This window comes from Arvicanthis niloticus, chromosome 27 (genome assembly GCF_011762505.2).
Source record: "Arvicanthis niloticus isolate mArvNil1 chromosome 27, mArvNil1.pat.X, whole genome shotgun sequence".
Taxonomy (NCBI): Eukaryota; Metazoa; Chordata; class Mammalia; order Rodentia; family Muridae; genus Arvicanthis; species Arvicanthis niloticus.
This window is the reverse complement of record NC_133435.1, coordinates 28,420,147-28,447,079: the sequence shown is the minus strand read 5'-3', so window position 1 is coordinate 28,447,079 and position 26,933 is coordinate 28,420,147. Positions and strand designations below refer to the sequence as shown.

The 26,933-nt window shown below is 40.7% G+C and overlaps 1 protein-coding gene across 6 annotated transcripts in view; it reads right to left on the bottom strand.

Moving 5' to 3' along the window:
* Ccdc158 (coiled-coil domain containing 158) overlaps nucleotides 1-26,933 on the bottom strand; it is a 59,044-nt gene that overhangs the window by 24,287 nt on the left and 7,824 nt on the right. For 2 of the 6 annotated variants that reach the window (XM_076926486.1, XM_076926488.1), the window contains exons 2-13: nucleotides 23,547-23,684; nucleotides 21,707-21,924; nucleotides 17,802-17,911; nucleotides 17,125-17,452; nucleotides 16,768-16,844; nucleotides 14,858-14,968; nucleotides 12,677-12,791; nucleotides 5,800-5,919; nucleotides 5,058-5,255; nucleotides 4,156-4,638; nucleotides 2,080-2,269; nucleotides 36-188 (exon numbers count right to left, since the gene is read on the bottom strand). In XM_076926486.1, coding sequence (XP_076782601.1) covers nucleotides 36-188; nucleotides 2,080-2,269; nucleotides 4,156-4,638; nucleotides 5,058-5,255; nucleotides 5,800-5,919; nucleotides 12,677-12,791; nucleotides 14,858-14,968; nucleotides 16,768-16,844; nucleotides 17,125-17,452; nucleotides 17,802-17,911; nucleotides 21,707-21,924; nucleotides 23,547-23,613 — 2,170 coding nt within the window. In that variant the 5' untranslated portion in view covers nucleotides 23,614-23,684. Of the gene's footprint in view, nucleotides 1-35; nucleotides 189-2,079; nucleotides 2,270-4,155; nucleotides 4,639-5,057; nucleotides 5,256-5,799; nucleotides 5,920-7,083; nucleotides 9,117-12,676; nucleotides 12,792-14,857; nucleotides 14,969-16,767; nucleotides 16,845-17,124; nucleotides 17,453-17,801; nucleotides 17,912-21,706; nucleotides 21,925-23,546; nucleotides 23,685-24,421; nucleotides 24,489-26,933 lie in introns of those variants that run through there. The other 4 variants (XM_076926487.1, XM_076926489.1, XM_076926490.1 and 1 more) reach the window with 4 other exon arrangements.

The following is a 26,933-nucleotide window of genomic DNA, read 5'->3' as shown; positions in this document are numbered from 1 at the left end:
GGGTTTAAAACCAGAGGGGCTGAAGCAGAGCATACCGTGGCCATCAGATCCTTCCATGGTCTTGAGCGTGTTCCTCGTTTGCTCCAGTTCCGACTGAGCTGACTTAAGCTGCATCTTCAGTCGGTTTGTAGTGCTCTCCATCTCCTCACTCTTGTTTCGGAAGTTCCTCTTTAAGACTTCATAGTCCTCTGTATAACACGGGGACAATGTCCGTACTCAGTGATCATGGCATCTCAGAGGCTGGAAACAAACTCACTCGCTCTAGGCATGAGCTGTGCACACAGCGCAGGGATCGGCTGCACTGCTTTTCACCTGTCCTCCCTCATCCCTTCCCTCACCCACCTTCTTCCAGGGCCTCTCTCTCCCAGTCTTTGTAATTAGCTCACAACTGTCCATCTTCTTGGGTTTTCTTCCCAGCCTTTTATTGACTGATCGATTGGTTGATTGATTGAGTGACTGATTTTGAGACAGGGTCTCACTGATGATGTAGCTGGCTGGCCTGGGAATTTCTATGTAGTTCCAGACTAGGCTAGCCTAGAAGCCACAGAGATGCACATGTGTCTGCCTCCTAAGTGTTGGGATTAAGGCCATGTCCTACCACAGCTGGATTTATGTCTTTTTATCTTACAGCTTCTTCTTGGATGACCATCTTCATGACTATAGTAAATGACTTAAGGCTCCCACATGTCATCTCAAAATCTATTTTTTAAAATTGATTTCCAAGTGTCTCATCTTCCTCCCACTCTAAGGTACTTACTATATACTGAACCTTGCCTATACAGGCAAGTATTTTACTACCAAATTATACCCTTCATTTATTTATCTATCTCTAGTAACTATCAAAATATCTGGAACATAGTCAATATTCCAGCATTTATGAAGGGAGAGACTCCCAAGACCCCCACTCAGCTGTGGAACGATAGGCAGTTGATGGCTGCTGGGGAAAACTTCGTTTTTTATTTTGTTTTCAGGGATATTGGAGGTTGCCCAGGCTTTGGTGGATGGCCCTAAATCCATGCATATTTAAGCAACATTGATTGAAATTAGTGGGCTATGAAATAATTAATAATAATAATAATAAGACACACAGTTGAGAGATGGGAGAGGTTCCGGGGAGAGTGGAACAGAAGTAGTGGGTAATGGGTATGACCATGTAGTGCATATGTGTGTCAATGTTTCAAGCAGTTGGCACAAACTCACCCACCATACATTTTATTTACCTAAGAATATGATATAGATTTTTGAGGAGAAAACAAGGTCTCATGCAGTTAGGTTTGTCTCAAGCTCAATCCATTGCTGAAAATAAGCATAAACTCCTGACTCTCTTTGTCACGCATCACTCTTGGCTACAATATAGATTTACTTACACAAGTCTAGCTCCACATGTCCTCGGTGCCTCATCTGACTGCCTCTGCCTTACCCTTTGCTCTCAAAGCTGCCTCTTCCCTACCTCCCTTTTTAGTTATTGCTATTACTGTTTCCTAATCCCACAAACTAAAATCCCAGAACAAATGCACCAGTTACTAATTCTACTGTGCTACCTTCCAAATTATTCTTTGTTTTGGGGTGGCACTGGGGGGATGTGGAGGTGTGTGTGGTTTTTGTTGTTGTTGTTGTTGTTGTTTTGAGAAAAGGTCTCACTATATAACTCTGGCTGTCCTGGAACTCATTGTGTAGATCAGGCTGGTCTTGAACTCAGAGATCCACCACCTCCGCCTCCGCACTGCTGGGTTTAGAGGTGTGCACTACCACACTGCCCAAAGAAGTGTCAATTCTTTGCTCTTCTCCCATTCCTGCTGCCACTGCGAGGTTCCCATTTCCATAAAGTAAAGCTGTAGAGACAACCCTCAGGCTCACAGTACTTTTTGAAACTGAGGACTGAATACTGGTAAAGGTTAGTAAGCATCAAGGCACAAGCTCCTCAATACAACTGTGAGAAGTGCTGTGCAGATCACATGACTGGAGCAGCTTGGCTATCTGCATTTGCAGTGTGAGACCAGACATTCTTCTTTTATAAGTGTGTGGGTGTCCACGTGGGACCTCAGAGCATTTAGGACAGAGGGAACTTAGGTACCATACCTGAGAGATTGTTTAGCTCAGTCCTACTAGTCTTCACCTCATTTAACAGATGATCTCTCTCTTGTCTGATGTCCTTCACTGCTCGGAGCCGCTCGGAGCCTGCATTCACCAGCTTCACCTTCTCCAGTTCGAGGTCACTCACTCTGGCTTCAAGCTCCCGAATCTTTGCATCTTTTTTATCTTTTAAAATCTGGTTTGACAAATACAAAGTCCAGTGAAAGAAGTAAAAGAACATGTGCATGTATAGCACAAACCAGTTTCACTGATACTCTGTTTACTTTTAATGTCAGTACTTCTAAGGACACTAATATAGTTTTCTTGTGATAGAATACCCATGAGAAGCAACTTAGGGTATATGTATGGGTGGCACTTTGGCTCCCAGTTTCCAAGGATGCATCATGACAGGAAGGCATGGAAGCTGGGACATCTCAGTCCAGTGGTAGGGACGTGCTATGTGGCTTCCTGACATCTTGGCAGACCAGAGAACTCAGGCCAGAATCCAAAGCAAATATTACCTTCAAGACCTGCCTACAGTCACCCATTTCTGCTGGTTAGGTCAGAGACCCAAAGGTTTTACAACCATCCAACATATCACTGACACCTGGGAACAAGCACTCAAGCCATTAGCCTGGGAGGACATCCCAAACTCAAGCCATAACAGTTGGTAAAGGAAAGAGACTAACAACGGAAATGAAAGGTGTGAGGGAGGGAGTGGATGTAAGAGAAGGAGATGGATTTAAGAGAAGGGGATGGATGTGAGAAGAAGGGCTGCCTGTTCCTGTTCATCAAGATGGCTCACAAAGCTGGCCTTTGGCTGGTATTTAGGAATTCATAAAACCTTTTTGATACTTAGGTGGTAAGAGTGGCTCATTGTGTTAACTGTTTCTGTGTGGTTATGCTGAGCACCTGCTTCCCTTCCTGGAGATGAGAAACTGGGCCCTGCCATGAACAGGCACATATTTCATCATTCTCCATTAAAACATCCTGGACTGTGCCCTCGATAAACTCTGTGGGCAGCATTTTAGTTCTTAAGGTTTCTTGCTGGGGAGTTGAGTATGTGTGGGCCATAAAGCGACTTCTGGAAGCTGGTTTTCTCTGGGCTTTACCACATTGCCTTTTTCCTTCACCAACTCTTATTGTGTGAATTTAGGGCTCCCTCCACAGGCTCATGGTCTGAATGCTTGTTACCTAGCTGGTGGCGCTACTTTGAGTATCTTCTTAATGGAAATAGATCACTAGGGCAAGCCTCTGAAGGTTACACCCAGTCCACTCTGCTTACTGGTCTATATAATAAATTCCAGACCAGCCATGGTTACATAGTGAAACTATCTCAAAAGAAAAAGCCAGATTTTGTGTTATGTGATTTGTGCTTGGAATCCCAGAACTTGGCAGAATAATCACTGCAAGTCTAAGGCCAGCTTGAGCCACCATAAAGAGTTTCATGGGATCTAGCTTCCAAAAAAAAAAATCATGAAGATATGGGGAGAAAAAAATTACAAAGATAACTAAGATGTGTGCCCTGCTTTAGAAAGTCAGTGTACAGTAAGGAGGCTCACTATTTAAACACACAGAGTACACACAGACAGTTGAGTAGGATAACAGAATGGGGGAAAGAGACTAATATTTACATAAGCCAGGTTGTCTTTGATGTATATTTTCTTATCTAAGCCTCACAATAGTCCAGTAAAGTTGTTGTGTTTTCTGTTGGCTTGTATTTTCACAGACAGATGCACCAAGAGTCAGTGAACAGGCCCGTGTTATACAGTTATTAGGAGGGAGGACATGGGGGTCAAACTCCCATCTATGAAAAATGCCTCCAACTCCAGACTCAGAAGCCACTCCACAGAGAGGTTGAACTCCTTGCTATTGTCCTTTTGATACTGAGCTATTTTGGAGCCACACATTCCTTTTACAGAGTGAAAGTAAAGATCTTTTCTCAAAAACACACATGCATATCAACTCAGACACTTTCTATGGTAGGCCATAAGCCTCAAGAACCCTTCTCAGTAATTAGGTCATTGCTGCTTTGAGAACAGAAAATTCGAGAGCTAACCCACCCACAACCACCACTCAGACCTTAAACTCCTGCAGTTCCAGCCTCCGGTCATTAATCTCTTTCTCCAGCTGAGCCTTTTCCACTTGCATAGCACCTGCGGTTCGGCCATGCTGGCCAACCAGCTGTGTCATGTTCTCAATCTGCTGCCTCAGAATCTCAATGACCTTGTCCTTTTCTGCCATCTGGAGTTTGAGCGCCTCACACTCCGTCTGCACGTTTCTGAGGTGGTCTCCCTCATTCTTCAGGTGTTGAAGCTCCTGTAACTTCAAGTCCACTCGAGAGCGGAGCTTTGTGATCTCTGCATTGGTGGCCTCGATGGCGCGCTCCTTCTCCTGGAGGGAAGCTGTCAGGTCAGACACTGTCCTCTCGGAGCTCTCAAGGTTCATCTTCTTGGCTGTCAACTCTTCCACCACCTTGCGCAGCATCTCTTTGGTGGACTCCAGCTGTGCAGTGAGGGAGGACACTTTCTCCAGACTCTCGTTCTTGCCCTGAATGGCTGCCATCTTTGGTAAAAGAAAATTTCAGAATTTATTTTTTATCTTTTTGGTGGGGAGCAGGCAATCAACTTAAAGCATGAAATCCTGAACTGAACAGTTTAAACAGCCTGACTTAAATCATTTTGCTATCAGATCATCAGGACTGTGTGTGTGTGTGTGTGTGTGTGTGTGTGTGTGTGTGTGTGTGTGTAATCTCTGGGGGCTGGAGAGATGACTCAATGGCTAAAAGCACTGATTGCTTTTTCCAGAGGTCTTGAGTTCAATTCTTAGCAACCATATGGAGGCTCACACTATCTGTAATTGGATCCGATGCCCTCTTTAAAAAAAAAAAAAAAAAAGAAAAAAGCAGCAGCTCTGCAAACATAAAGAACATTTTCCTTCCCCAAAGAAGCCACCTGGAAATGGCACAGCTTGTATGCTCTCACCTGCCGCTCCATCTGGCCCTGACACTCGCTCTTCATGGCCTTGAGCAGGGCCTCAAGCCGCTGCACCTCCATGTTCCTGTCATCCAGCTCCCTCCGCAGATGGTCGATGGTGATGCTGTTGCCTGTGTCTCGGTCCCACAGACGCTTGTTCTGTTCCTTCTCCAGACTCAGCTCCTTGTCCCTCTTGTGAAGATCTGCCTAAAAGGAGTGACAACGTTCTTTCTCCATCCACTGTCACATGATCAGAACAGACTCTTACGTTTGCCTCACCTGGTCTGGAGCTGTGTGATCTGAGAAGCCTTGGATAATTCAAAGTGAAGCTTTTCAACAGCTTGACTAAGAGTGATTATTCCTAGAAAAATATACTAATATTTTGCTTAAACATTTTTTGCTAGTCTGAGTGGCATCTCACAACTGTAATCTCTACATTTGGGAAGTGCCTAATTTGTGTTTTGAACATCATTTTGCTTCAAAATGAACACATCGAAACTTGAATTTAGTAGATGGCAATTCTAACTCAAAAACTATGGCTACTTGAAAGCTTGTATTAACACTGTAGCAGCCATGCCTAAGGAAAAAGACCCAGGGCATATAATACCTTATTTAAAACATGTAAAGTATATAGAATGATATTCCATGTGTATGCACAAATATTTTATAAAAACCATAATTTTATAATGTAAACTAGTTTGTGAACTGTACTGAAAATTTCCCCAGATTCCAAATTAGAACAAAATCTCACCAACAGCTTTTGGAGTTGGTCATCCAGATTTCCTGACTCCTGACTGAACTGGTCCCGCTCTGTGCGTGCCTCCGTGAGCTCTGAATTGGCAAGGACTAACTGCTTCTCCAGCTCTTCTATCTGGAAGAAAATCCCAATCAAACACATGCAGCCAGGTTGGCTGTATCCAAACAAAGCTTTACAAGAACAGATGGTCTCCCTGAGATGTGAAGCAGAAAGGTCTTATGTAGGGTTTTCTAACCCAAACATCTCCACAGGCGTTAGCATGGGTATTAGTCAAAATGAAGCACTTGTTACTGCTGTATCTGGGTACAGCACACTAGTTTTTACTCCTCAGAATTTATCTTCTGTGGAGACATGCTCTTCTTGTGGTATAATGTGTTGTAGACCCCAAACAAATGAACCTTGGAATAGCAGGAAGAGCCATTTTGCTTTAGCATATCAGAGTCTCAGCTCAGCATAGTGGTACATGCCTTGGCAGCACAGAGCACGTGGGAGACAGAGGCAGCCGGATCTCTGTGAGCTAAAGGCCAGCCTGGTCTAGAGTGAGTTCCAGGATAGCCAGAGTTCACAATGAGACCTTGTCTTGAAAACACACACACACAATCAGAGTCTCAATTAGATACTTAATACAAAAGAATCAGTCAGGCTAGTATTCCTGCTGTCATCATGGTGCCATATTTCAAAACAATGAATATCTATATAGATTTAAAGTCAGGAGAATACAGTGTTGGACAATGTAAGCATTTAAAACTTCATTCTCTTCAACTACAAACAGGAATGAGAGTCAACTTTAATGAATATATTTTTCCTTTAGTCAGAACAGCTACTTGTCTGAATAAAGAGAAACTTAGTTTACTGAACCAATGTTAACAGAGTGATTCCTTTCACAAACTCAGCGTACAGCAAGTCTACAGGAGGAGCAGGTCTTCAGGATTGCAAATGTTGCTACAGCCCTCAACACAGGCTGGGTGGAGATCCCAGACTACAGAGACTATGGGTTTTGATCTGAGCGGAGCCACACAATATCAAGAATTAGATAATGAACCATTTCATTAGAACATGTTAATATTTAGTGTTATGTAATGGAACCTCATCATAGTTACAACTATTTTATCATCACTTTCTAGAACTCAAAAGGTTTCACATTGCACAAATACTACACACTTCTTCCCATTTCTAAGATTATTAAATAGGCGTGGAAATTTGTGTCAAGAGTAAAACAGTTTGGATGTGATCAAACTTTCTTAGCTGGAAAACATATGACCAAGACAAACTTTTTCTTAATAACTTTTTATTTTTACTTGAAACAGATTCATTTAAAAATGTTCATTTATTAAACCAATATATAGTCAATAATAACATTACATATACACAATACACATACGTAACTATCTCCTTGACAAGAAAGCATATATGTATAGGGCTTCTAAATCTATTTAAATGGACAGATAAGTAACTTAAGAGAGTGCTACATAGAAATATCATACAGTTATGCATTTGTCTATAATGTAGTGTCAGTGCCTATAGAACTTAGAACATAAATTTTGACATTTACACAGAATATATGTTTAAGTTGGCTTTACGTGGTCATGTTATATATTAAAAGTATTTCATGAGAATTAAGTACATAAAGCATTAAATTCTGATTATATTTGATAATGCTATAGTGCTTAATTCTCACAAGTATTAAGTACACATGAGATATTATACATTGTGTTTGATTGTAAGATGCATATTAAAAATGATTTCACAGGAATTGATTGATTACTGGCTTGTACCTGGCTTAAGAAGTATCTTTAAACTGGAGATATAGCTCAGTGGAAGAGTGCCTGCTAGATTCGATCCCTAGTACCAAAAAAGAAAAAGAAAAAAAAAAAAAACTAAAGCCCACACCAATAAAAAGACTTGAATCTTATGCCCCTTTCAGGGCAGATACAGAGAAAGATGAGAATGTAACCTCCAACATAAGTGACTTCTGAGAAAATGAATCATCAGCTAAGGTGACGTTGTCAATCCAGTCACCGAGAGGAAAGCCTGAGTGAGCATACTCAGTACTGCTGCCACACAGCAATTCTGCCGGCTTAGCAGGGTCAGGGAGACTGTGCTGGGTTCTGGTCACAAACCACCCTGCCTCCATTTTGCTGAGGTACAATTTTTTAAAATGTTCTAGATGGTCTCTCATGTTCCCTCCAATTGTGTACCTTTACTTTTTAAAAATATTTTTTATTATTTAAATTTTTCATGACTTATAAGAAAAGTATCAAAAAAGCTAGATTCTGTATGTTCTCTTCTTTGGGCCCCACGTCTCACACGAGTCTTTGCTTGGATCACTGTGAGCAGAGCAAACACTCGCTGCCCCCAGCTTGGGCTCGAACCACGTTGCTCCTTGAGCAAACAATTATTTGTATATGTTCTTTAAAAATAGCTGTTTTTACTGCAAAAAAAAAATCAAAATCAGGATGGCTCTTTCATAATATCAAACCTGACAGTAGGATGAGACCAAAACTAAAAAAGAGAAAGGAGGGGGAAGGGGAGAAGCATCTTTTCTGGTACCTGGCCACAGAGCCCACAGGGACCTGTTTTGTAGTTGTCAGTACTGACTCAGCTGCTAAGCTCTGCTTTTACCTTTCACTTTTTAGAAGACAAACATCTGTATGCATTAATCCATCGCACACATAAATGGACAGTCAAAGGGGAAACCAGTGACATAGCAGCCGAGCTGATACAAACAGCTTTAAAAGAAAACTACAAAGAAAAGCCTTCAAAATGTGCAGAAGCACTGACACGTGACAGACAGTAAAGCTTTCTCCTTTCTACATAGCAGCCTGGTTTTCCCTTTTCACCATCCATGAACAGACCTTTTGGGTTGGACCAGTACAAATCAGTACAAGAATTTTATTCAAATTTTACTGATTTTAGGGGTATTGGCCAATCACATCAAATCATATTAAATCTGTGCTTTATTTTTTGTTTTTATGGGTGTGTTTTTGCTCTGATTCTGTGCTCCAAAAGACTCAGACATGGCCCAAGAGAGTGCTGTGCTTCAGCTTGAAGCTGCACAGAACTCTGTGAAGCCTCTGCACACTCTGCCAGCATAGTAGACAGCTCTAGACAGTGCTACTAAATCTTCACTATGGACTAGGAAATCCAGCACCAACTACTGTCAAAACAGAATAAACTTAGGATCAAGATAGTGATATATTTTTTGTTGTTGTTGTAAAAAAGCGAAAGTTAAGAGTAAAGCCAAATCTACAGAGCCAATAGTGACAGCTTCTACTGGTCCAGACTCGTAAAGGGGAATTCTGGAGGCTCTCCTAAATGGAAAAAAAAGAATACAAGACAGCATTATAGTAAAACACTTTTGTCAGCTTTTAAAAAGGCTACATCTAAGATTTTCCTAGAAATACAATGTCTATTTTCACCAATATGAAATACTTTTTGTTAACCTGAAAAATTATCCTGTGTAACAGCTGTTCTCTGAATTTCCACACTCTAGGTAGAAAAGTTTTGTTCAAGCCTATCAAAACATCTTTTGTTTTTAAGGCAGTCTCATATACCTCAGGCTGGTCTTAAACTCATCGTGTAGCCAAGGATAACCATGAACCTCTGATCACACTGTCCCTACTTCCCAATCACTGACATCTCCAGTATGTGCTACCTACCATCATAGGTGTGTTCTGACACAGCATGCTGGCTATGTTCTGGGTCCTGTACTGGGGCTGACTCAGAACTAAGAATGCTAAGCAGGCACTCCACCAACTGAGCTCTATCCTCAACCTTGCTGTGTTTTTTCATTGCTTTTTTTTCTCTTGGTTTTTGAACATTATATACTAAAATCTGTACTGAAACAGCAAAGGAGACCAAGGAGACCAGGCATCTTAAGATTTTAACAATGTGAAGTCACAATATATGAAAATGAAACAAACTGTGCACAAGAATATGCTTTTTAAATCTTGGATCCAAGTCTTCCTAACAAAAACATTTCATAACAATATTTAGTGTTCCTCCAAATCAAATCCTCAGTGTAATGTGCTTGATCTTTGTTGCTCAGTTACACTAAGTAGGCAGCAGGAGCTGCTTCCTCTGGAGAGCCTAGTCATCCGTCAGCAGGTCCAAATCTCTTCAGTTAACTACAATATATTTTATCAACACTTCAAAGATCTGATTAAAACTTACAAGCCCCTTATTTGAGATGGGGCCTCAAGATGTAGCTCAGGCAGGCCCTGAATGCATGAGCTTCCTATTCCTAAGCCAGCCTCCCATGTGCTGGCTGTCCTCCTTACTAAGTGTTTGCTATTTAAGATTGTCAGAAGTCAGGGCTAGAGACATGGTCAGCGGTTAAGAGCACTGACTGCTCTTCCAGAGGTTCTGAGTTCAATTCCCAGCAACTAGATGGTAGTTCACAACCATCTATAATGTGATCTGATGTCCTCTTCTGCTATGTAGGTGTATATGCAGATAGAGCATTCATATACATTAAATAAAGCAATAATTTAAAAAAAGATTATCAAAAGTCTTGGTGATCCATTGTTTACATTAGAGCACATTAGGACAATGGTCCTAATATGTCAACATGATACATTAGACAAGACAAATAAGCAAACTGGATGAAGCTTATGAAGAGATAATTTTCCCAAGCTACAATATAATAGAGAACCATAGTAATTACAAATTACATAAGAAAACTTAGGTGACTTGAGCTTGATTTAGCAGTTTGTGATTTTTCAGAGTCTTGTGTCAGTAAATATCTTCTTTTCAGAATGGTTTGGATAGTCATGAATAACACCTCTTTCACTGGACTATAACACAATGGCGTTCCTTTGTCTGTCAGATTATCATGTAACATCCTCCTGGCCATATTGTACTGAAACCATGACTACCCTTCTGTTCTGGTTTCTGAATGGGAGGTCATGTCCTCTGTACAGGATGCTTTGTCTACAGGGGAGTGGACAATCTCTATCAAGACAAGGTTTGTCCTAAGAAAAGAAACTGGAAGACAAAAGTGAGTTTCTCTTGGCTTTACTGAGTTGAGTTGTAAGGTCCATCTTGGGTCCCAAAGGATGCTTTGAGGCAGTAGTAATTAAAATTATCTTGTCCCGAGACTAAGAGCTATACAGAGAGGTTTAAAAGGGAGGGATGTTATTCAAACTACAACCCCCAGTCAATCATAAAATCAGTTTAATGATCTTCAAGTCAACATCTGAAGAGAGAAAATAGCATATCACATTTAATAGAGTTTGTTCTTTTACTGGACGGACTACCTTCCTGTGAGTAGTGACCAAAATGTCTGAAAGACACAGCTGTGGTAAGAATATACAGCTCGTGTTAATCTCCCCTGCTGACTTTAAGAAAACCATGTCAACATCTCCTCCTCTTGCCACAGAGTTAAAGGTAGACATATAAGGTACATCACTGAGCCAAGGAAGACAGCACCTTCCTGTGGTCATCAATGGAATGGCAGTGGAAGTTAAGCTGTGCTGCCCAGGACAGTCAGTGATGTAAGGAAGACAGTGCTGCACTGTCTGTCTAGTAAGTCAGCCTGCACAGACTTCCTCTATTGCAGCTAACACAATGTTTTCATTTATAAAAGGTCAGGGAGTTGCATTACCTTCTATTTCTTCTAAATCACCACCCTAAATAACTGAGGTATAGGAAATTGAGTAAACACGATGGTAAAAACTATACCTAAATGATCTCTGCAAGGCTCTCTAAAGCAGTGGTTCTCCTTCTAATGCTGTGACCCTTTAACACAGTTCCTCATGTTGTAGTGACCCAACCATAAAATTATTTCATTGTTACTTCATAACTGTAATTTTGTGTAATATAAGTATCTGATATGCAGGATACCTGAAATGTGACCTCTGTGAAAGGGTGAGTGGATCCCAAAGGGTCGCAACCCTCAGGTTGAGAACTAATGCTCTATAGTAAACTACAGGTGGACTTATCCTCCACGCTTTCACAGAATAAGACACTAGTACAGTAAGTGAACCCAACCACCCTTCTCAGGGATGAAGAGCATCATCTCCTCTGAAAGGCAACTCTTGGTTTTCTAGTTTTAGAAATTTTACTGTTTTCAAATGGTCGAAATTAACAAAAATCTAAGTTCTAAATAAATGGTTAGTAATAATATGAAATAACTTCTTTCTAGTTGTGAAAAAGTGTGTGTGAATGGTAGAGCCTATGGAGATGGCGGACATCCTGGAGCTGGAGCTGTGGGCTCCATGGACTGTGAACCATATGCTGTGGGTGACAGTAATGGAACTCAGGTCTCTCTGTAAAAGCAATCTTGACTGCTGAGCCATCTCTCCAGCCCCACCTCCTCCAAAATATTATTATCTGCTTTTAAGAAAAATTATGTGATGAAATAGGAAGACTAAATTTCCTAATTTTTACTTTCATTATTTTGAGTAATCTTATAATGAGTAGAAGTTGAAGGGACGAATTGGGTCCCCAGGTCCCCAGCACTGTGGTGGATATAAACAGCTGGCTATGCTTGCTAAAGCCAAGCCTTAGTAAAGGATAAACAGCACAGTCCTGCTCTTTACTTTTACTTATTTCTGTGTAGTGAAGATTACTCTAGAGCTTCAGGAATGCTAGACTAGTGCTCTTCCTACACGCTGTGCTACTCAATTTATTATTTAGAAATTTACTTGAAAAATATTTCTCAATCATTTTATAATAAATTTAAACATCAACTTAAATAATAGTTTATAAATTAGCATATAGATAATTTAGCATGTTTGTATATCAACTAACACTGATTTTAAAAATATTTCTTTAGTTAGAAATTATTTTGATTCTTCATTTTCAAACATTAAAAGTAATTATTGATTCAATATGCAAAACAGCCCTTGGAAGTGATGTTTAAACTGACCTTATCTTCATACATCCTCTTGGTTTCCCTCAGTTCAGAACGCAGCTGAGAAACAGTAGACTCCAAGTCACTGAGCTGGCGCATATACATGGAGTTCTGGTTCCTTGCCTGTTCTCTAAAATGTGTTGAAAGGATAGAAAAGCAGATAGCAAATTAAGAATATGCATGCTACCTCAAGGGCCACATCTCTTAGATGCTACCAGTAATGACTTTATATGGAGTCATTAGAACAACTGTCTTTCATTATGCAAACTTGTTTCTTCAGAGTTACAGCTCAGTTGAGAACAAAGCTTAGAGATATAAGTTAGGTGTGCTATATGTAAAATTCTAGCCCCCAAAACAAGTTACTTGCTAAAGCTCATGGTGTGTATATGTGTGTGTATGTGTGTGTGTGTGTATTCATTACATTATTCTCTATTTCTGCATATAATTAAAAATATCAGTACTGGAGGATACAGAGATGGCTCAGTGATTATGAGTGTTAACTATGCACCCATGAGGAGCAGATTTATGACTCCAACATCTATGTAACATGCCGGACATTCTGAAAATACCTACAACTACAGCTCTAAGAACTCTGATGCTCTTTCTGGTCCCCACATGCACATAGGTCCTTGTATCTGCATATGTAAGTATACATATCCATACCAACACAGTAAACCTTTAAAATAAAAGGTCTATGCACAGTTTTATGCATCCGTTCAAATTATAAAATTTCTTACGCATATATATTTTATGTATATACTTGAACTATATATACCTATGTATAACTGTATTCGTAGATACACACATAGATATACATGTATTTATTTATATACAAATATAGAAAATATATGTGTGGTATATTTGCTTTGTCCTATCATTTTATATTTTTGGTTATGAGCCTAGCCTTTAACAGCTGAGTCAATTCTCACTCTTGGTTTTGCTTGTTTGTTTTGTTTTGTTTGTTTTTCGAGACAGGGTTTCTCTGTATAGCCCTAGCTGTCCTGGAACTCACTCTGTAGACCAGGCTGGCCTTGAATTCAGAAATCCGCCTGCCTCTGCCTCCCAAGTGCTGGAATTAAAGGTGTGAGCCACCACTAACTGGCTGTCCTATCATTTTAAGGACATTTAAAGCAACAACTCAGCAAACTCCAGGAGCCTGAATACTTATAATAGTACTTCACACATGGTGACACAAAAGTATGTTACATAAGTTTTATCACTTTCATGTGGAAATTACTAAGCAATTTCAAAAAGGTATTAGGACAGCATAATAGAATAATAGTTGCAGGCTTGTTTCTTCAAAGGAAGATGCTTATCTGTTCTCCTGGAATGCTGGGCAAGAATGTACTTTACAACCTGGTTAGGGTTTCTCTGTGTAGCCGGGGCTGTCCTGGAACTCAATCTGTAAACCAGGCTGGCCTCGAACTCAGAAATCCACCTGCCTCTGCCTCCCAAGTGCTGGGATTAAAGGCGTGCGCTGCCACTGCCCGGCGCCTGGTTAGCTTTTGCTATCTGTAGTCAGGCTCCACTCATATCCCTCAGAATTTCTGTTTTGCTTATCCTAGCCCCTTTTCTCCTAAATCTTGAGCATTGCTTCTGGACCACAAAACGTATCCTTATGAGAGATGTCACTTGTACTTTACAGAAGCCTAAGTGACTTCCATGTTATCTTAGGACCAGGTCAAAACTGACACTGACAGGCATATTTTCCTTAGTCATTCTCCCTGGTCCCTAAATCTTGGCCACTATCTCTGTATCAACAGTACTCAGTTTTGTACTTTGTAAAGCATTTCAATGCAAACATGTCTTAATCTTGCTATACTTATGGGACTGAGATAATTATTAGAATTTTTTTTCCAAAATTGCTTAAATATGACTAAAATAAACCAACTGGTGCCAGACCTTTGACGTTTGGCCCAGCACCACCTACCTAAGTTAGGCTGAACTAAGTTTCATTCTTCCCTCACCTGAATCATTTCCCTATCAGCCATAAAGCCTGCAGGGACACCCTTCCCCTTGCAAGACTAGAGTCACAGATTACAGTAATGAGCTGCCAGGTGAGTTCTGGGACTTAAACCCAGGTCCTCTGCAAGAGCAACAAATGCTATTAACTGCTGAGCCAAATCTGCAGCTTAAAATAATAGTTTTAAAGTTACAATAAATGGCACCAATTTCAAACTACTAGTACACACATACTGAATGATTTCCAGTTGGCTCTGGACACTGTTGGCTTGGCTTCGAGCACTGCTGGCTTTCTCCGTAAGTCCTGTTATCTCAACTTCATGTTCACTTATCAGCTGCTCAATCCTAAGCAAGAACAAAGCGACTGTTAGGATACAGAAAGCTCTTTCTTGCCTATGTCTTATCTAAAAAGTTAATGCTTTCAACACCTTCAGACTTAGTATTTATTCCAGTTTTATACATGTTATTCTTTCATCTGTTTATTTGAGACAGTGTAATGGTTTGTATATACTTGGCCCAGAGAGTGGCACTATTAGGAGGTGTGGCCTTGTTAGAGTAGGTGTGTCACTGTGGGGGTAAGCTTTAAGACCCTCATCCTCTAGCTTCCTGGAAGCCAGTCTTCTTTTAGCTGCCTTTGGAACAAGAGGCAGAACTCTTAGCTCCTCCAGCCCCACATTTGCCTGGACACTGCCATACTCCCACTTTGGTGATAATGGACTGAACCTCAGAACCTGTAAGCCAGCGCCAACTAAATGTTGTCCTTATAAGAGTTGCTTTAGTCATGGTATCTATAAAATGTCATGGCAATAAAACTCTAACTATGTGTAGTCCTGGCTAGCCTCTGCCTTTTAAGTAGTGCTGGGATTACAGACATGTACTAACATGCCTGGTTTTTAAAATGTTATTCCTTCCTTCCTTCCTTCCTTCCTTCCTTCCTTCCTTCCTTCCTTTCTCTCTTTCCTTCTCTTTTTTCTGCTTCTGCTTCCTCCTCCTCCTCTTCCTCCTCCTCTTCTTCTTCATCCTCCTCCTCCTCTTCTTCCTCCTCCTCCTCCTCCTCCTCCTCCTCCTCCTCCTCCTCCTCTTCTTCTCCTCCCTCCCTCCCTCCCTCCCTCCCTCCCTCCCCTAGTTGTTTCTTTTTAAGACGGGATCTTTCTTATTATGTAGCTCTGATTGTCCTGGAACTTGCTGTGTACACCAGGCTACCTTCAAAATGACAACGATCCACCTGCCTCTGTCTCTGAGTGTTGGGACTAAAGGCATGCATCATCATGCCCAGCATGCTGCTCCTTTAATAATAACCCTAGAATCCCAGCTAGGTTTTCAGAAATTCTAAATCTGCATTTCAGTGACAGTAAACTAGGAGAACCAAACAAGGCATGCTGGTGTGTGCCTCTGGTCCTGTACTTGAGAAGGTGAAGCAGGAAGATCATTGGACGACACAGTGAGATCCTGTTTCATAAACCCTGAGTACTGACAGCAATGTATGTTACACGGTATGACTACTATACGCTATATCTCCAGGGAAGTCTGGGAAAGGGTTCTATCAATCAAACACATTATGAATACAAGCTTACAAATATTTATACTAAGTCACAGAGTATTAAATGCTTCATTTAACTAACCAACAGGTAAGTGACAAATCACTCTTAGATCAACTTATGCTCTTCTACCTAGGCTCTGCCAGGCCAACTATAGCTAGAATAGTCTCAGTCTTGCTGTTCGGTCAATTGTTGACAGGTGATTAAGTTGCTTACCCTTAAGCTTGAAAATCTATCTCCATGGCCTACCTTTAGGAAGACTCATCAAGCCTATGTGAGTAACACTCAGTCCACCAATGCCCTCACCGTCCTCCTCATTGGAAATCTCCACTTGTCCTTATTGTGATGGGAGCTGAACTTATTTTGTTCCCCTGTAGCAAAACTTACAGTGCTCTAGGCTTAATAAGCCGTAATAAAGGAAGCTTAAATAAAGTCTTCCCTACAGCTTTAATGGTTGTCAGAAGAAAACTAACTGAGTTTGCTAAAAGTCACTAAGGCCATTTTTGTTGTTGAGTTACCTCTGAGTTTATAGACTTTGGAACTACAGGCAAGAGACTACAACTAGAATACAGTATCCCTGTAAGTTTTTGTCTCAGTCACACCTACCGATCTTGATGCTGTTGAAGTAATAGTTCTATTTTGTTCTGTGATTCAGACTTCAGGGTTTCAAGCTGATCCTCTACCTGGTTTTAAAATAGAGATATTAATTTGGGTGTTGGTAATTCTATGAAAGGAATGTTTTAGGGAGCTATACATAGAAATAACACTAAATGAAGCTCTATGCCTGTATTTTATAGGACTTGCACACCGGCTATACTTCCATTAAGCTATATAGGTAAAATAGCTAGTTTTCTATCAGGAGACAGCATTGTGAACAAAATATGAAGACTTGGCTTACTTCTAAGGATTTTACAAACTATCTCTCAATGCATTGTAATATAAAGCAGTGTTCTCACCACTTACTGGAAATATCCTCCCTTTAAGAAAAGAGATTTCTGTGTCTAATTCTCTTAGGATTTTACTAATAGCTGAGCCCAGGCTGCGGAAGTGCAAGGTAGACATGCTGTCGTGTTCACATATTTTCTTGCCTGAGGCTTCTTCAAAGTCAACTAAGATTGCTCGGATTTCTTGAAGCACGCCTTCATGACTAAGCATCATTTTTCGTAGCTGCTCTATCTGTGTGCTGCTGTCTTTCAACATATCCTCCTTAAGGCACTTGGCAGCTTCAAGTTCACGAACTGTATTCTGAAGCTGATTTCGTAACTCCTCCTGGGATTGACTCTCCCTTCGTCTAGGAAATGAATGAAAGAAAAGAAATAACATTGATAACATTCAATTTTACTATAAGGAGTAGAAAAAAATGTATACAGAATTTTGCTATAGATCCCAAGCTGGCCTTGAAATTGATTATGTAACCCAGGGTGGCCTTAAACTCACAGCAATCTTCCTATCTCAGCCACCCAAGTGCTGAGATTACAAGTATATAGGACTATACCAGTATGCGGAATAAAACCATAAGGCAGTTTCTGGGCTGGGATGTATGTCACTGACAGAACACTTGCCTACCAGGCCCAGACCCTGGCCCAAGCTCTAGAACTTCTGCAGGAGGAGGAGGGAAAGTTCAGGTAACAAACCCCCACCTGATGTCAGCCATGGCATCTCTCTCCATTTGCATTTCTTGAAGTTTTGTTTGCAAATCAATGACTGACTGTCTTAAGTAAAATTTTTGTTTCTCATGTAATTCATTGCTCTGAAAAAAAGCACACAAATTAATCTATCTATATATAGAGAAAGAGATTAAACCATCAAAATATAGATCTATAGATAATAGTTTTCCAAAGGTTATGTGTTATTAATTTATTGTTAAATATATATAAAACCTCCTTCCTTCACTGTTGTCATTCAGTGCCCAGTAAATAATTTCTCACCTAGATAAGTGGAAAACATCAACAAGCTCCCCTGATTTGATCTTTTTTGGTCCATTTTCTGAAACCTGTCTTCCAGCTCAATGCAAAAATGGGAAAAGGTTTTGTCCCTTAAAACTGGAAAACTGGTTGAAATTATGTATCAAAAAAAACCTCAAACTTTACCTTCAACTTACTTAAATGCTTGGCAAAAGCCACTACAATCTAAAACTCTAAAGCTGGTGAGTTGGTTCTGTGGAAGAGGACTGGCTACTCTTGCAGAGGTCCAGGGTTTGATTCCCAGAACCCATATGGCAGCTGACAACCATCTATAACTTCAGTTCCAGGGAATCTGATGCCTTCTTTTGGCCTCATGTACTGCGTGGACATGATGCATATACACACCATGCAGTCAGAACATCTATACATATAAAATACAAGTAAATAAACTCTTAAAACACAAAACTAAAACTCTGAAGGTGTTCACCTACAGAAAAATTCAGACATTTCCAAATCCAGACACTGAAGCTCTCCCTACTAACAGCTAATGACAAGTGTATAATAAGTAGCTTTTTATTACCTTATTTTTGAGTATGAATAAAAAGCAAAACCCACTGAAAATGAAAAGATTCTAAAATACAAAAATAGAGACTAAAATTAAGCAAACAGAAAAAAATAAAGATCTAAAAAAAAACCAACCAAACAAAACAAAGATAATGTAGGGATGGAGCATGTAGACTCCACTTCCATACATGAAGATTACAGTCATAAAGAATGGGGTGCTGGGTGGTAGTGGTGCACACAGGCAGATCTCTGAGTTTGGGGCCATCCTGGTCTACAGAGTAAGTTTTTGAGACAGCCATGGAGGAAAAAAAGGAAGAAGGGAAGGGAGGGGAGGGGAGGGGAAGGGAGGGGAGGGGAGGGGAGGGGAGGGGAGGGGAGGGGAGGGGAGGGGAGGGGAGGGGAGGGAAGAAGGGAAGGGAAGGGAAGGGAAGGGAAGGGAAGGGAAGGGAAGGGAAGGGAAGGGAAGGGAAGGGAAGGAAAAAGAAAAATTAAGTTGGGGATCCAGGTGGTTGGTGGTGGTACAAGCCTTTAATCCCAGCATTCAGGAGGCAGAGGCCATGTGAGTTTGAGGCCAGCCTACTCTACAGAGTGAGTTCCAGGACAGCTGGGCCAGGACTAAACAGAGAAATCCTATCTCAAAAACAACCCGAAAACAAACAATAACAAAATAGAAAGACTAGGATGCTAAGGCTGGCCACAGCAGCGTATGCCTAAACTTCCAAAGGTTAAGAAGATAAGGCAGGGGGAGTTCCAGCCTGGGCTACACAGTGAAACTCTTTAAGGGAGAATAAAGACGGGAGAGCAAGAAGAGGAAGGGAGGGAGGAAGAAATGTGGATGGAGAGGAGGTGTTTGATAAAGGACACAGAGAGGAAGAAAGGGGGGAAGTAGCAGCAGTTAGCAATAGAGTCTTTGCCTTGTGTGCATGAGGCCCTAGGCAGACACCTGGCACTATATATCAGAGGGTAGAGATGTTACTGTGTCAAATGTTGCAAAGTTAAGTTAGAAAAGGAACACCAAGTATCACAACCCCAAACTTCCTGTCACCACCATTCATCCCATCTGTAGCACAACTCTCACAATAGTCTCCCCAAACTTCCTATCACCACTAGCACAACTCTCACAATAGTCTCCCCTACTTTAAATATCTCAAACACAAGTCTACGAGGAAGAGACCATGTCTTTCCCATTTGTAGGAAAACCCTGCTAATTAAGGTTGAACTCTACCATTGTTTAGATAGTCTTCTGAGCTGGGCATGTAATGGAGGAATCCCTTCAATGGCAGAGCTTCCCCTACTTTGCCCTTGTCTGGGGAGTTCAACAAAACCCGCCCCCCTCTGTCTGCATAATGCCATGGAGCCTTGATTAAGATTACAGGCTCAACTTCCTTTCTATCTTCAGAACAAGTTCAGCTAGCACCTCAGAATTCTGAAGGAACTTCTCCATGCTAATGAGGCATTTCAGTACAAAAGCCTTCAGCCTTTGCCCATCCTATATATTCTGACTCCCATCCCCAAAATTATGTAAGCCTTGAATCACCCCAAGTAAAGTTGATCTGCCTCCCCGCAGTTGGTTCTGGTGTCATCATTCACTGTACATATTCACAGGGCTTGCAGAACACACACACACACACACACACACACACACACACACACACACACACACACACACACACTCATTGTCTCTGCTACCTTTCCTCTTGTGGACCCTTTGTGGCTGAAGATCCCCAAGGAAAGAGAGGATCATACCACATCTTCACATATCTGGTACCTAGCACATTTCTGTTACATAGGAATATAATTAACAGCACTGTTTGATAAATATTACAAGTGGCCACAGTGCTGATTTTACTGGGACCAGTCAAGTGTGACATACTCTACTAGCAGATGACAAGAAATAAATTAGACATAGAAAATAAATTAAGGCAGCCAGCCTGCCTGCTTGCCCGTCTGTCTCCCTCTCTTCCTCTCTCCCTCCCGCCCTCCCTTCCTGTATTTGGGAGGACAACTCTGGTATCCATTCTTTCCTGACACCTTGTAGGATACAAGGTTTGAATTTAGGTTGTCAGGCTTGTGCATTAGCATCTCTCCCCACTGAGCCATCTTGCCTGCCCAATTACTGTTTCTTTTCTCTATTAGTATGACTGTGTTTCCTCTGTCTCTGTATGTCTTATTGGTGTATTTATCACAAGGTCTCACCACTACTTGTTTACATGACTAGATCATCTCCAAAATTATAAACTCCTTTGAGAGAGAACCTTGGCTTATTTATTTTTGTATGCTATGTGTATAATAGAATGGCACATAATTTTTCACATTTTTAATAAAATTGTAGGCTCATCTACAGTCTTCATCTAGTCTGATGAGGCAGAATAGCATGTTTCTGTACTCAGATGTACAAACAATACCGCACAATGCTGTCTAGAGGAAAGGCTTCAGAGAAGGAAATACTTCAACTGAGCCTTGATAGATAATAAGAATCTTCCAGTAGTCAAGTAGGGAGACATGGAAATCTAGATTTACAAGGTCCATCCAGGATAAGCAAGTGGCTTAGCACTGCTGGGACAGAGGGGGCACAGAGAGAACAGGTACTGAGTGAGTCTAGCGTGAAGATCTTGTATGTGGTAGTAAGAAGTCTGGCTTTTACAAAGTAGACTACTGAACTTAATACACAGTTTGATTCTAGATGAGGTCCACTTACATTTTTAGACAATACTTGTAAAATCTATTTAATCATCTGTATGTACATACATGTAAAATCTTCCTTTCTACCACTGTTTGAGAAGTCAGGTATCATAATAGCAGGACAGCAGGCCTAAACCAATTATTAACAGCAGATGAGTGTCATTAAGTACAACATTTGAAGCATTCAGATTTTACTAAAATTACAGCATGAAACTGAGACATTATTATTACCAGGAAGAAAATGACATTAAACATCTCATTAGCCCAACAGAAAGAGAGATCAAATTAACAGGTTTAGCTGACTGATGTCTTCTTTCAGAGGGGTTAAGTTTTATTTCAAGACAACATGCCTCCTATCCTAATAGTGCCAGAGGCTAGAGGAGAATGCAACTCACTTCGCTGAGTCTTCTCTGCAAATCTTTAACTTGATGTGAATATTCTTCCAAAACACGTTCAATATGCTCTTTTCCAGGGTAAGGGGTAGACTTTCTAGGAGAATCAAGATCCACTTCATATTTAGGAAAAAAGGGAATTTGTGTTAAAGTCCCAGTTGAAGATGCGTTTTCAATTATTGTACCATGAGTAGATGTTACAAAAAACGGGCTTGAAGAACCTAAATATTAGAGAATTCATTAATTATTCATAAAACCACTATGAGGCAAACACTACTGTAGGGGTTCTTTAATAAACCCTGAAGGAGCACAGGTCTCATGGGAAAACAGCAAGTGAAAGCACAGCTAAGAGCACCAAGAACACAGGATGCACAGAGGACAGGCTAGGGAAGAGGGTGACCACGTGACCTTGGAACCAAAGAACCTTCAAGTTTGTAGGAGTGACAAGCAAGCAGTCTGGAGAACAGAAGAGAGACACTCAAGAATGGAAGCAACACAGTAACCACCAGTGGGCTTGAGACAGATGGGATAGCCTGGGAAGGAGAAAAGCTGCTGCCACATTGGAGGATGAAAATAAAGACCAGGAGGAGCCTGGTAGTCATTCTTTGGTCTGTGGATCTCACTTAGTATGACATAGTTTTGAAATTAGGAAGAGACTTGGTCAAGGGAAATACTTCTCAGAGGCATCAGGACCCCGCTGAGGCAGGAGACCATGACTATTGAGTGGCAGACTTTAGGTAAGAGATCCACAGCAAACATCTTCCAGCAGCTCAGCACAAATATGGAGATATTAGCAGGACTGATAGGCACTTGTGCTTCTGTGAGGATGCAGAATGATAAAGGAGCAAGGGCACCGGCGAGTGATTGGTATGCACACAGCAGAGTGGTAGTCCAGGAGTAAACAGCAGAGTCTGTCACAGCTGTTGTCCAGCTTTGCAGTCTATCAGGATCACGTGAGAAACGTTAAAATAATACACTTGTACCTAAGCCCCACTCTGGACCTACTGAATCAGAATTTCCAAGTGTGAATCTAAGACATTTCACTGTTTAAAACTGGAAAGGCTAAGGTTAGGAAGCGATGACATGGTTGAGAGCCACTACTTTCATTAGGCAGGAAACTAGGAGCTCCATAGCAATAATATAGTAGAGAGCTGAGGTAAGAGACTGATGACAGAAGTCCAACACTTGCTCCTACGATGTGTCAGTAGGGATGGGAAGGGGCTGGAAGGTTCAGTAATTAAAGCACTTGTTACTCTTGCAGAAGATCCAGGTTTGGTTCCCAGGACCCAAATGGTGGCTCACAACCATCTGTAACCCCAGATCCATCAGATCTGATACCTTCTTTTGACCTCAGAGGGCACCAAGCACACATATGATGCACAAACACCTGTAGGCAAAACACTCGTACAAGTAAAGCAAATCTTAAACAGAAAACAAAACTTCTGAGGTCAAGAAGTTGTGCCCCTAGGATCTTATTAGGCCGCCAGGAGGTAAATGTTAAGAAAACAATGCTATACCTAAAGACAGACAATCTGCATGAGCTGAGTTTAACCAAGAAACACTGGAGGAAATGAAGGTATGAGGGAGGCAGGAGCATCACCTCCGTACAGAAACAATTTTTAAATAAAAGATAGTGGAAACATGCTAAGGCCAGATCTGCTCAGTTACAAAGCTAGGAAATCTCAAAAACAGAATTATAAACAGCACAGTAGACATTCATAACTAAGTCCTGTGCCTTACAGTTAAAAATAAAGCACACTAAAAACTAGGCACTAAGATGGTTATTATGAAGATGGTTTAATTTGCATCCCCACCCTGTTTATGCTTTAGAAAAGGTACATACCTCCTTTGGATGTGATGCCACTTGATAAAAGATCTTCATTTTTTGACTCACAAGTTTTTGATTCCATGTTATTTCCTACCTCTTCTTAAGAGATCTTGAAATGTGAGCGCTTCCCTGTTATGATCATTCAGTTCTTGTCTACGAAAGATAAAGCATTCACTCTTTATTACAATCTTACTGAAAAAGCATACAGGGAAACAGGAGCAGGCTTTGTTAATGCTTTCGACATTTTCCTCTAGAAAAATAGTTATAAATACAGAAATACCTTATTGTTACGTAAAACTAATGTGCAAGTCAAATTTTATTGTAAAACTTGACTTTTAAGACCAAAGGAGTTTTTGTTACTTTTGTCTGGACAAAGTCACCTAGATAAAACAAGGTATCCTTGGCTAGCTTAGAATTAATTCACTATGAACACCAAGCTAGTCTTGAATCACAGAGATCTGCCTACTCCTGCTTTGTACATTCAGGAATTAAGGGTGCTCCACCATGCCCAGCCTTCAAAGGGTTACTAAAAAGAAACTAAAATTTAAAGATTAATACTTTAGTTATTATGATAACTAATGATCTGAGTGGGGGCAGTTATTCTTTAAATGTCTTAATAAAATTACGGTGCTAAATAATAGAAATTATCTCCCTAACAAAGACCTCAAATCAGCAAATCGGATGTCATTAATAAAAGCCGAAAAATTTATTTGATATTAAATAATATTTATAGTTTTATATTTGATCAAGAAGATGCTTCTAAGTTTGGAAAATAATGATGGTAGCCTAATTCCAAACTTCTTATTTTTACTCAGACAAGCAAAAAATCAAGATGAAAACCAACAAAACTATGTGTGTTTCACATTGTCAGTACTCTAAAGACAGAATACCTTCAAATATCTAGAAATACAGTTCTCCCTCCTGAGGCAGTTTCCACCATCCTGCTGGGAGCCACTTCTGTGGAGAAATGGGAGAAGCAAATGGAAAAACTTAAAAGGTGCAGACGTGAGCCAAAACCAGTGCAGACGACTGCATTCTGAGACAGCGAGACTACAGAAGCCGAAACCTGCAGCCACATGGCTGCGTATGGCTACCAGCCTCAGAGTAGCAGTGTGAAGAGAATTTTACTTCAAAAGAGGTAGCTTTTCCTGAAGACAATAGGCTAAAGGAAAGAGAAGATGGAAGAGGTGAAAATAAGGACCCAGTAGGAACAAAACAGAAGACACTGGACCTTCCCTCTACACCTCCCACCCCTACCTCCCCATTACCACAAACACTACATAGGAAGAGGGCATGTGCAGTCCAGGCGCCCTGCTCTGAAATGAAGAGAACAAACAAAAGCAGACCATCTCCATACAAAATGCACACAAAAGTCAGATAATATACAAAATCTTTTCTGCTGGTCAAGTCTCCTCCACCAAACAACAGATGTGAAGCCAAAGGATATTCCACAAAACTCCAAAGTAAGCATTCTCAAGCAAGTATATACACCCTCATAATGACAAAATAATTTTAAAAGAAAAAGTAAAGACAAGATACCACATAAACAGCAAATATAAGACACCTAGTAATTTCAGACACTACAGAAACATGACCAGCAGATGTCAGAATTTCAGCTAAACAGCAGTTGTGACCCTAAGTTTGAGGAGACTGCATTTACTATTCACTGAAGGATATGCAAACGGGCCCACACACAACACTCTCTGGGGGCTAGGAGTACAGCAGACCGGTGGCTTACTAGCCCAACATGCCGAGGCCCTGCACAGCCAGCATTGCAGCAGGCAGATGTTCAGGGTTTAGGACAGGCTCCATGCCTTCTACTGAACAGCACTTGTACCATAATGGAGACTGTTTCTGTGGGCTAAAGTTCAGAGGTGTGGGCACAGGTCATACTCCTGCTCCCCACAATAAGAAAGTGTGGAAAAGTTAGCTTAGTTGGTAGTGTACCTGCCTGGAAAATACAAGCCTGCCTGATTATAAACCCAGTACCATACAGCCTCCCACCCTCAGAGTAAGGACAACAGCATAGGGTTGGGGTATTTTTACTTTACAGCAGCCATTTCTTTACAAAGATGCTTGGTACCTCTATTTGGAATGGTTGCCAATTATTTTGTGAACTTTAGAATAACAAAAGTGTATAAAGCAAAGCAAAAAACAAACAAAAAAAACAAAACAAAAAAAAAAAAAAACAAAAAACAAAACCAAAAACTAACAGCTCTCTGCAATTCAGTTTGTAATAGTTCAGAATGACCATATCCTCATTTCGATCAGTGATTTCATGTTCCTCCACCTTGTGACACTTACATTAGAACTGAAATACTCTAATTGTAGGCACTGGTTTGTAAGATTATTGAGGATTTCTAGAATTGAAGGATTTTTCCTCAGGAAACCATAAAATTGTTGAGCTCTGTACCTGGATAATTTGAGAATCATAACATGAACTTACAAGTCTTTTTTTTTTTTTCTTTCAGAAATTTGTAGCATGAATGCCTTTATTTTTATTTATTTATTTATTTATTTGGTACTGGGGAGCATGGTACACATAAGGCAAACTCTCTGTCACTGTCACTGAGCTACATCCCCAGACCTACAAGGATCTACTTCAAACCTGAGTGAAATACAGAGGTAAGGTGTTGGCTTGTTGTTCTGGGATTGCCCAAGGTCTATTACAAACATATCTGTATCATTTTAAATTATACATATGTTCACACTGAAAAGAGCCTTAAAACTGACAAAGGCAATCATGGTTGGAATGTTGCAGAAAAAGCCTTGGAAATTAAACCCCACATATTAAGGCCTTTTGAAGATCATCTGTAGGTTTTAGTTCAGCTGAGCTGAAGTGCTCAGAGGCATTTTCTGAGTACTTACTCCTCCTCCTTGAACTCCAAAAGGCTATGGAGAATATGTAACTCCTTTCCTAGAGTGAACAGTCTTCATCTCTGACTTCTTTCCATAGGACCCTTGTTAAAGATGGACCCGACTGCAATTGAACATCTCCAAGGCAAGATGATTTACAGTTAAGTCCTATTTTGGTTGGCTATGTTACTTAAAAGTAGCTCTACTCAGGTTCACAGATTTATCAATTAGTGATTCACACAGTAATGGACCATTCTATCTTCCATAGAAACTTAAGACTGAGGATTTCACAAGGTTGGTGTATAGTCCCCTAAAAGTAGACTGAAGGTATAAGGAGAGTAATATTGAATAGCACTTACCGCCAGAGTGTTTATTTAATTAATCACAAACTGCTTATTAACATCACACTGATCTGCATTTTATTCTCTCTCTCTCTCTCTCTCTCTCTCTCTCTCTCTCTCTCTCTCTCTCTCTCTTGGCTTTTGGAGACAGGGTTTCTCTGTGTAGTCCTGGCTGTCCTGGAACTCACTCTGTAGACCAGGCTGG